Source organism: Humulus lupulus, chromosome X, assembly GCF_963169125.1.
Source record: "Humulus lupulus chromosome X, drHumLupu1.1, whole genome shotgun sequence".
Classification (NCBI taxonomy): Eukaryota; Viridiplantae; Streptophyta; class Magnoliopsida; order Rosales; family Cannabaceae; genus Humulus; species Humulus lupulus.
In genome coordinates, this window is record NC_084802.1 from 191,023,369 (window position 1) to 191,033,972 (window position 10,604).

Consider the following 10,604-nt stretch of genomic DNA (forward strand, 5'->3'; position numbering starts at 1 on the left):
AGAGAGAGAGAAAAAGAGTCGGTCTAATCTTCTTTTCCACTAGCTTCTGTCTAACTAAGTCTATCATTTATCCCGTTAAGTCAATCCCGAGGCTCGGGGTGCCGGAAACGTCCCCTGAGGGCAAAACGGTAAATTTCCTCAATATTCCCGCCTAGACCTCCTAACCTCAAATATATCTCCATATATTTATTTCCATAATCCGACAGTCCAAATAACTAAAATACCCCTGATTTATCCAAAATCAAATGCTAAGCCTCGTTGTGACTTTTCCCGCTATCTAGCTCCCTAGGATCGCCTCAAGTCGCACGCTGCAAATTCACCCACATAATAATGTGGTTCTCACAATTATAACATTTAATCACAATTTAACATTCATATAATCAACACAGGCATACCTAACATATAATCATGTATTTAACCAATTAATTCATACATGGACCAAATATGCCCTCTCGGCACACTAATTAAGGCCCTTAAGCCATATTAGTGAATTTAGGATCGTTACAACCATTGTATGATTTTTGGTTTGATTTAGGGTGATAATTTTGTTACTTTGTTATATTACATGTTTGTAAATATGTTATAGCAATTTAGTTACCTCTATTGGTAAGATATATTATTGTGTTGGTATATATTGAACAGCCATATAAATTGCAAACGACTTTTGTAGTTATATATTTTTGTTAATTTTGTATGATTCTTGGTTACTTTAGCGTCGTTATTTTGTATTTATGTATTTGAACTAGTTGACAAAAGAGTTTTTATAAAGCTTTCCTCAATAGTAGTTGGATTTCATATGGGTTTGAATTTTAATTTTGATTCATGTTGGTCCTTTAAAATAATTAATTGGGCGATTGCTCTTTTTTTTTTGTAAAAAAAATATGTATTTGAATTTTAAGCTAAAATTGAAAGTAGAAATTTCATGTTTTCTTAATATTCAAAGAGTAATAATACGTGCACTAAATTTTTTTATTAAAATTTTAGATTAACTGACATGACACAATGGCTAAAAAAAGAGTAGGTCTCCCTTAAAAGTTACTTGGTCTAATATTTTGATACATAATTTTAATGCACATATCATTACTCATATTCAAATCGTTAACATTTTCTTACCTTTTCATTTTAAGATTACCAACTAATTACAAACTCAAATTTTTTAATCTCAAAATAAATAACAGTACAACCAATCATATTTTTATAAATAAATTATTTCATGATTTAAAATTTAAAAAAAATACAATTTTTAATCACAAATCAATCAATGCTTATAATTCTTAGTAATTAATAACTAAACTATTAACAAAATCAATGAGAATGTTATCTATAAGTTTTTAGTATAAAATCTGTCACTCATGAATTTTTTTTTTTTTTTGCGTTGTTATAATTTTTGTAATTATTCTATTATTACTACAAAAATATCTGTATCCACATATTTTACTTTTTTTTTTTTAGCAAAAGTTATTAAAACCTTTTTGGTCCTGCCAATAAGTGAGTTTGGAATCTTTATCCAACGGTCATTTTCGTTTTATTTTTATTTTAATTTTAATTTATATTGTTTGGGTGTCTTTTAAAGATTCTCGAAACACTTTTTTTTGGGGTACATTTTTAGTTACATTTGTATTAAAATTGTGCTCAAAACTAAACTTTTCAGCTGTAATGTTTTACTTTCCTTTGAGTCGAGTCCATCTTCGTTTGCTTCGTCCACGCGACGCAAGTCAGCCAAAGTACACAACCGCGTTCTAAGTTTAATAATAGATAATAATATCATCATCCAAAAAGAAGAAGTTAAATGATAATTATTATTATTAAAAAAAATAAGTCTTACAAGATATTGTTTGTGATTTTATATATATTACTATAAATGTTATATTATTATTTTTGGCTTTAGGTGATGTTTCCGTTTTTGCTTTACGCTTTCCTCAAAACGATTGCTTTGGGGTCTTGTCGATGAAGAGTTTTAAAAGGTTCCCATTATGTAAATGTAACTAAAAATATATGCCATTCAAAAATTAGGAATATTGATTCCTCAACTGGGTTTGATGGAACTCGTCAAATCCTTTTGGGTTAAGACAAAACCCTTTTCAAACATTCTACCATTTTCTTCAAATTTGACTTTCTAATGGCGTACAATTAAGCACCTCTTCTCCTATTCTTATGATTATTGTTAGATTATTCACCTTCCTTTATTATTGGGTTTTTATTTCTTTTTCTCTTTCTTAGATTATTATATGCACGTGAATGATCTTAAATTTTCAATTTTTTTCTCGTTTCGTCTGAGATAGATAGTTCTTTTTGGTCTGGCAGATTCTGCTCTGAATCGAAAGAGAGAAATAAAGGGTGTCTTTGTTTTTCTTTCTATATAGTTGTGTCCTTCAGTAGATTATTATTATTATTATTTTATTAATTATTTATTTACTCAAAATAAAGAAACAGAGGCTGGGAGCAAGAATCTCTTTTGTTATGACAATGTAAAAAAAAAAAAGTTGCTTTTTGAGCGAGTTGGGATCATATCTGATCTGGGTATTCTCTACTTCCACCGTTTCTGCAGTTTGTTGATTTGTTAAAGGTGAGTCATTTCTCCACTATTTGATTCTCTACTTTTTATTCTTTCCCTTTAAACCCAAATTAAAACATATATTGCTCAATGGCCATGTTGAGATGTAAGAAAGAATCTCTCTATATTTACCTAAACTCTCTCTCTACCTCACACACACACACACACAATAGCTTTGTAGTGGTAAGGGAGTTTGATGTTCAATTTCCATCTTTTTGCTTGGGCAATCCTGTGAAGCAAAAATGCCTGGTGGGTGCTTTTGTGTTTTTCTGCTATCTTATTTTTGTAGATAATTAAAATGGTTTGTTTAGACCTAATTGTTGGGGTTAGGGGCCCTTCTGCACATACTGTGAAACCCAGTTCGTTTTGCATTGCAGAGGAAGGAAATCCGTATGATTTCACTTTGTTTGCTTTGAAATTTTGATTTGATCCTGAAATTATTTTCTCTATCATGTACTAGCCATTGAAAATGAGATTACATTTTTCTGTTCTCATAGGTTAATGCTATGTGGATAATTACTTCCCATCTTTATTTGGCATAAGCATCTAGCGTCATGAATTCGTTTCTTCTCTTGTATTTTATGAAATTGCTTTAATGTATTCTGATGATTTATGTGCAGTTAAAAGCTTAATTGACCATGAGCAGATAACACTGCGCATTATGGGTTGGCTTAGCAAAATTTTTAAAGGCTCTAGCCACAAACTTTCAGAAGGTCACTACCATGACAAATATGGAGAAGAGTCAACTTCTTATGCTCCTTCCCATTCAGGGGTAAATAAGCCTATCATCTTACAAACCTCTCTTCCTTATTGCCAATTCCCTGGTATCGTATAATTTTAGGACTGTTTGTTTAATTTATGGTTAATTGAGGATGTATTTTTCATATCTTATTGTGGTTTTTGCTGGCATTAGTTTCTTCAAAAGACATTAGATGTTTGAGTGTTAATTAACGAATAAGTATTTCTTGATTTCTTTTCTAGATTATATAATCAGCTTTCTAATTTGCTTAACCCTCCTTACACATTTCAGTTTGGAACTTGAATGTAGGAAACGTGGTCTGAAAATGATAATGAAGAAATGGATCGTGCTATTGCACTATCTTTATTAGAAGAAAGTCAAAAAGGAAAAAGGTTAATTGGTGAGTGACTCTTAAAGCAATGCTTGTATATTCCAATTTTTGCTTACTTTTCCTTCTTCCAGTAAGAGAATCTTTGCTGATTAGCACTTCCAATTACGAAGAAGTGACAAAGCCATGAAAATGCTTTCTGCTTCATGTGCTCTTATAATGAAAATTGAGTTAAAACTTATCCCTTGCTGAACAGATAATGATTCTCAACTACAAGAAGATGAGCAACTTGCTAGAGCTCTACAAGAAAGTCTGAATGTGGAGTCTCCTCCCAGATATGAAAATGGAGGTGGATATGGGAATGGAAATGGAATTGGATATGGGAATAGTAATGGAAGTGGAAGTGATTATGGAAATGCAAATGGCTATGGAAATACAAATTCGTATCAACCCATCCCAGCAAATTCATATCAACCCGTCCCTGCTTACTACCCAATGGGATACAGGTATGTGGTTTATTAGATGGACCACTGTACCGTCACAAGTTTAATATGTAATGTTTTCCAGGCATTAAATTTCTTAAGAAATTTAAACAAGTAGTCCCCTTATTTTTTTTAGTAGGATCTGTGCTGGTTGCCAAACCGAGATTGGTTTTGGACGCTATCTGAACTGTTTAAATGCATTTTGGCATCCAGAATGCTTCTGCTGTCGTGCTTGCAACCTACCCATTTCTGATTATGAGGTATTTTTAAAACCATTATAATATGAGTTATCTGAGCAATGGTGTATTGGTATAAGATTTTTATTTATTTAACTAGTGGTTATTTTCTCTTTCCCCAGTTTTCTACATCTGGGAACTATCCTTACCATAAAACCTGTTATAAGGAAAACTATCATCCGAAATGTGATGTCTGCAAGCACTTCGTAAGTATTTTACTATAACCTTAAGCCATCATATTCCTGATCAATTATCATTTATCTGTTTTTTTTAACCTGGAATCATGGCATATATGTTAATAGACATACACTTGTACAACAAATATATACATGCCTGAACATATATGCATACATGCCAATTTTGTAAGCACATGAGTTTTGAGCTTGATGTGATGTTATTGCACATTCTTTTATACTTTTATATTCAATTTGATGTTAATTTCTCCAATGTATATACTCATTGTCAGTTTTGTTGCTTTTTGCAATATACATCTTTTGACAGATTCCAACAAACCATGCTGGTCTTATTGAATATAGGGCACATCCATTTTGGATTCAGAAGTACTGCCCTTCCCACGAACACGATGGCACTCCTCGGTGCTGCAGCTGTGAGAGAATGGAGGTTCGTAATTCTTATGCTCTCCAAGAAAATCTAACCTTTTTTTTTTTTTTTTTTTTGCAAATATTTGATACAATGGTGTATGTCTCATTTTGTGTAGCCACGAGACACGCGCTATGTCACGCTTAATGATGGTCGAAAGCTCTGCCTAGAGTGTCTTGACTCTGCAATCATGGAGACCAGTGGATGCCAACCCCTTTATCTTGATATACAAGAATTTTATGAAGGTTTAAATATGAAAGTAGAGCAGCAAGTGCCCTTATTACTTGTTGAAAGACAAGCACTAAATGAAGCCAGAGAGGGAGAAAGAAATGTAATGGCACATTGTCAGACTATGACATATCTTACAGATTCATACTTTTCACGTTTTAGATTAAGGTTTTATACTTTTCATGTTTTAGGTGGGCATGTCAGACTCTGAATAAGTTTTTCTGGCCTATGTTTATGATGTATGTCTTTAAGCTCAAATGAGGTATAAATAAGTTTCCAAGTATCGGAAAGTGCATGTGATTGTTCCAGTGTCCTCACTAAAGGAGTTATTGTGTCTAGCTAATAGTTTCTTTATGCTGCAGATGTGTGTAATTGCTTCTTCTGTCCATATTAAATTCAAGCATTAGGCTATTTGTCAAGTGTTTTGTTCTCGTTTGCTATGCTAAATTTTTATTCAATGTTTGTCAATTGGCAGGGTCATTATCACATGCCTGAGACCAGAGGTCTCTGCCTCTCGGAGGAACAAACTATCAGCACTGTAAGAGTTTTCTGGAATATTTTTTGTTTGCTTTGTACAGTTGTTTTTAACAAATTTTGATAATTGCTGAGCAACTTATTCTAACCTGAAAATCTTCAGATTTCAAAGCGACCAAGGTTTGGAGCAGGAAACCGAGCTGTGGAGATGATAACAGAACCCTACAAACTAACACGTCGCTGCGAGGTGACTGCAATTCTCATCTTGTATGGACTCCCAAGGTAAATTATTTTAGCACTTTGCATTATCAAGTCAAATCGAAACAGTTTTGGAATCTTATGAAATGCTTAAAAGGAACAGAGAAACTAAACTAAACTTAATACGCTTCTTACCAAAAGTAAAACACATGTTTTGGCTGCCTATGCAGGTTGCTGACGGGGTCCATCCTAGCTCATGAGATGATGCATGCATGGCTACGGCTGAAAGGTGATTTTTCTTTTGATACATATCTCAAAATTAGTTGACTAAAAATCTTTGTTTTGGGTTCTGTTTTGTTTCAAGAAAGTTGTCTCTCTCAAATGGTATTAAAGAAACTTTGCTGTGTGTTCTTGAAGGTTATCGAACACTAAGTCAAGATGTAGAAGAAGGGATTTGTCAAGTGGTTGCTCATATGTGGTTGGATGCAGAACTCACGTCTGGCTTAGATAGCAATGTTGCTTCTTCCTCCTCGTCCTCGATGTCTTCTTCCTCTGCCGCATCAAAGAAAGGGACAAGATCACTCTATGAGAAGAAGCTAGGTGAGTTCTTCAAGCATCAGATTGAATCGGACATTTCTCCAGTCTACGGAGATGGATACAGAGCCGGTCAACGGGCAGTACAGAAATATGGTCTTCGGAGGACCCTTGATCATATTCGAATGACGGGGACTTTTCCTTATTGATTTTTATTTTTTGGTTCTTTACAGAAAGAACCAAAGCTTGGCCGTCTGATTTTTTTTACTCCTGACCCGATTATCATTATCAGTGCATAGATATCTCATTCATATCATTATAGTGTAGTTTTTTTTTTGGGGGGGTTCTGTAATAAGGTTAGTTTCCAGAGGTGTTGATTTAATTTGATTATGGTTTTGAACAAGTATTTGTTTATTGCCTCAAATACGTAAAAAAAAAAAAACAAAGGGGGCGTATTCATTTGGCAATGAGTAGGGAAATTTGAGGCTATTTGCTTTCTAATACCCATTATTTAAACAATATGCCAATTTTGATAATTGTCATTCTCATTTAAACTTTCCTCTCTCAAATCATCTTCTTTCTCTTCTCTCATTCTATCTCCTTTATCCTTCTAGAGAATCACCCATAAAAAAAAACATATAAAAAAATTATCATCCATAAATGTCACTAACACCATTTGCACCACCTTCCCTAAAACTACCCACCCTCCATTAACGCCAATTTTTTCCTCTTTTTTTCTTATGTTTTTAATAATTCAAAACTTAACCTCAAGAAAAAATTCATTTGCGATACTAAATTGTGGATTTTGAGCACTTGTGTATATCATTTTTTGATTTTGTATGCGTTTTTTTTTTCTTCTAGATTTGAAACTCTGAAACGGCAGATCTTCGAGCAAATTTGATGCTTAACGATAGTCTAGCGATGGTCCCATGAAAACTTAAATTTTTTAGGTAAATAGCTATTGTCTCGGGAAAACTTGATTTTTATGCAAAAGATGATGTCAAATCGATGCTTAACAATGATCCCATGAAAACTTAATTTTTTAGGTAAAAAACAATGCCAAATCAATGTTCAACGATGGTTTGCGATGAAGTTTGATAAATTTTTTGATGAGGCATACACTTTTGGTTTGAGATGTTTTTTTTAATTTTTAATTTTGATATTTTTTTTCAAGATCTATATATTTAGAATGAGTAGATCCTTAAATTTGGAGTGTGTAGAACAACAAATTTCGATTATTTAAGTCTCAATTTTCATTATGGCCTCGAATGACAGATCTCGAAATTTTTTGTTCTACACCCCAAATTTAAGATTATGCACATTTTTAAAGTGTAGATCTCAAAAGAAAAAAAAAAAAAATCACAAATTGACAATTGAGTGGAAAGTTATGTCTCACCAAAGTTTTTACAAATTTCATTGTAAACCATCCCTAAACCACCGTTAAGTATTGCTTGGGCCTCGTTTTTGACTAAAAAAATCAAGTTTTATTGGAACAATCGCTAGAACTATCGCTAAGCATCGATTTGACATTGTTTTTTGCTTAAAAAAAATAAGCTTTTATGAGATCATTGTTAAGCATCGTTTTTTTGTTTGTTAAAGAATTCAAGAATTCATGAGACTATCGCTAGACCATCGTTAAACATCAATTTTGCTAGAAAATATGCATTTTTCTTAGTTCCAGATATAAAAAATAAAGAAGTTAAAAAATTCTTGTACACAAATGTTTGAAATCCATAAATTAGTGTCTTAAGTAAATTTTTTCTTCGGTTTAAGTTATAGATTGGATTTTCAATCTTTAAAATATAAAAATGTTGCTTCAATGATATGGTGTAAACGTTTTTTTTTTTTTAATTTTTTTTTTGTATGGTCATAGAAAGAGAGCATATTTTATAATTAAGGCATATTAGGAAGCATACATCCTCAAATTTCCAAATGAATTAAAAAAAGTTGAATAATTGATCAATTTGGAGTCATCATTAGAAGAAATTCGTGATAATCAATGCCCATGATCAAGATCAATATTCGAATCATTGAAACATACTCCTGATACGATTTGGCATCTCCTAGACGATTTAGCATTCGTTGCAGTCCTTTGGGTGTTATGCATCCACAACCTTCATCCATTTCGCTCTCTTCCAATATTTGTCCTTATCTCGTTTAATAGCTTCACGAACTCACCGAAATCCAACAAATTGTTGCCAGGTCTTTGGCCTCCTTAGATGACATGGATGGATTCTCTGTTGGAATAGAAGTGGCAAAACACATGGTCGTTCTCTTCCTCGTGGGTCTTTTAATTTTGGTAAGATAAGCAGTGCCTAGTTTTTTTTTTTGAAAGTAAAACCAAGGATTTTGTTCAAGAAAGAATTAAGGACCAAGTCTAATACAACACTTTTTTGATAAGCCAAAATGACAAATTTTTACCCTAGAGGGCAAGCATACAGTAACAACGATCAATAGACCAATATACAATAGTACATATGCCAAAGTCATGGTCGTTAACAATAGTAGGTGTAATGAAACAATCCTAGGTACTTACTACCAATTTCCAAAAGAAAACAATCCAAAAGCACAAACATAAACCTAAAACAAAGCAATATGAAAACAACTAACTAAGACAACAAAGCTAGTAAAATATAACAAAAACACTAGATGAAGGAAAACGCATCTGAAAGACACAGTAAAACCATATTTAAGAAAGACCAAAACCATATTTAAGAAAGACCAAAATCATATTTAAGAAAGACCAGTGGTGACCATGTAGGATTATGATTTATACTCTTTTGGATCATGTATTTTGCTCTACTACTTGTTAGGACTCTGTGTTTTCATAAATTACTTTTTGAATTCGGTATTTTGTAAAATAGTTCAAGTAGACCCTTAAACTCAATTTTGATCAAAACTTTTTGAACTAAACACTACAACAAAATAGGCATTTAATGGCTACATAGGGGAGACATTGTAGACATTTAATGTCTCCCCCTAGGGGAGACGTTGTTGCAGGAGCCATCTAAAGTGGCCCTATGACGTCTTCCATGGGAGACTTTATAGACATCCAACGTCTCCCCCTGGGAGACGTCATAGGGTATACGTTTACAACCTATGACGTCTCCCAGGGGGAGACGTTAGATGTCTACAAAGTCTCCCCATGGGAGATGTCATAGGTACCTACAACGTCTCCCATGGGGAGACTTTGTAGACATCCAACGTTTCCCCCTGAGAGACGTCATAGGTTGTAAACGTATACCCTATGACGTCTCCCAGGGGGAGACGTTTGATGTCTACAAAGTCTCCCCATGGGAGACGTTGTAGGTACCTATGACGTCTCCCATGGGGAGACTTTGTAGACATTCAATGACTCATATAACGAGTCATCATTGGTTTTTGTATTTTTTTAAAAAATAATTAAATAATTATTTTCAGTATATTAATTAATAGAATTAAATATATTAAATTTTTTTTGAAATAGAATTAAATATATTGATTAAAAAATCTAAATTATATGCAAATTTAAATTGTGAATTTTCATTAATAAAACCGAAATATGTATATAATATGTTTTTGCTAGCTAAATATACAAAATTGTAATATTTATTGTTAAACATACAAAATTAATAAATATTACATTAGCTAGCTAGACATATAGTAAGAAAGAAAAAGTAAAAAAAAAAACCTAATATGTGGGACGATGACTTTGAATTATCGGTAGCATATGGTTCGCCCAGTGTTGTCGCATTTCATTAATCTGTGCTGGTGTATAAGGCGTAGTGTTTAGCTATAAAAAATACAAAGTAAAATATATTAGTTAATTATTATTTGACTATATATACTTTAATAATAAATAAATTGTTAACTTTGTATAAATTTATATACATACCTCTTTCTTCAATTAACGTCCAGGTCGTGAATGTTCAATGTAATCCTTCAACATTCTCATCACATAATATCCACATGCCACATTGTCTGGTTGGCGCAGACACTAATATTTAAATAAAATGTCAAGCAATTAATAGTAAAAATATTAGTAAAATTCAAGTATAAATTTTTAAAAGAATTAAAGTCGTAGTTACTTACTTTCGGTTGCACAATTTCTATATTATTTGGAATCTCGGGAGGTTTTGGTAGACTGGTCAGAAAAAGATTGAAAACATTGACTATTACTGCCACAATTTCTTCACGGTTTTTCAATTATGAGTTTACCAGATCACAACAACAAATGTAATATGCATATGGG

The 10,604-nt window shown here is 32.6% G+C and overlaps 1 protein-coding gene across 4 annotated transcripts; it reads left to right on the top strand.

Moving 5' to 3' along the window:
- Nucleotides 1-1,911: 1,911 nt before the first annotated feature.
- Nucleotides 1,912-6,927, top strand: LOC133807183 (protein DA1). Of its 4 annotated transcripts, none has more exons than XM_062245356.1 (12): nt 1,912-2,566; nt 3,175-3,326; nt 3,603-3,693; nt 3,878-4,127; nt 4,240-4,363; nt 4,462-4,545; nt 4,841-4,960; nt 5,058-5,270; nt 5,643-5,705; nt 5,805-5,923; nt 6,070-6,128; nt 6,257-6,927. In XM_062245356.1, the coding sequence occupies exons 2-12, from the start codon at nt 3,216-3,218 to the stop codon at nt 6,580-6,582; spliced, it is 1,560 nt and encodes a 519-aa protein (XP_062101340.1). In that variant the 5' UTR covers nt 1,912-2,566; nt 3,175-3,215; the 3' UTR covers nt 6,583-6,927. The 4 variants fall into 4 exon arrangements, with proteins under 4 accessions (XP_062101340.1, XP_062101339.1, XP_062101337.1 ...); XM_062245355.1 differs by lacking the exon at nt 1,912-2,566 and adding an exon at nt 2,668-2,803 and having other exon boundaries at nt 4,243-4,363; XM_062245353.1 differs by lacking the exon at nt 1,912-2,566 and adding an exon at nt 2,671-2,803.
- Nucleotides 6,928-10,604: the final 3,677 nt, after the last annotated feature.

Coding starts and splice junctions, on each gene's coding strand:
- LOC133807183 (XM_062245353.1), top strand. Junction 5,271..5,642: donor CCAGAGAGGGAGAAAGAAAT/GTAATGGCACAT, acceptor GTCAATTGGCAG/GGTCATTATCACATGCCTGA. Junction 5,706..5,804: donor AGGAACAAACTATCAGCACT/GTAAGAGTTTTC, acceptor GAAAATCTTCAG/ATTTCAAAGCGACCAAGGTT.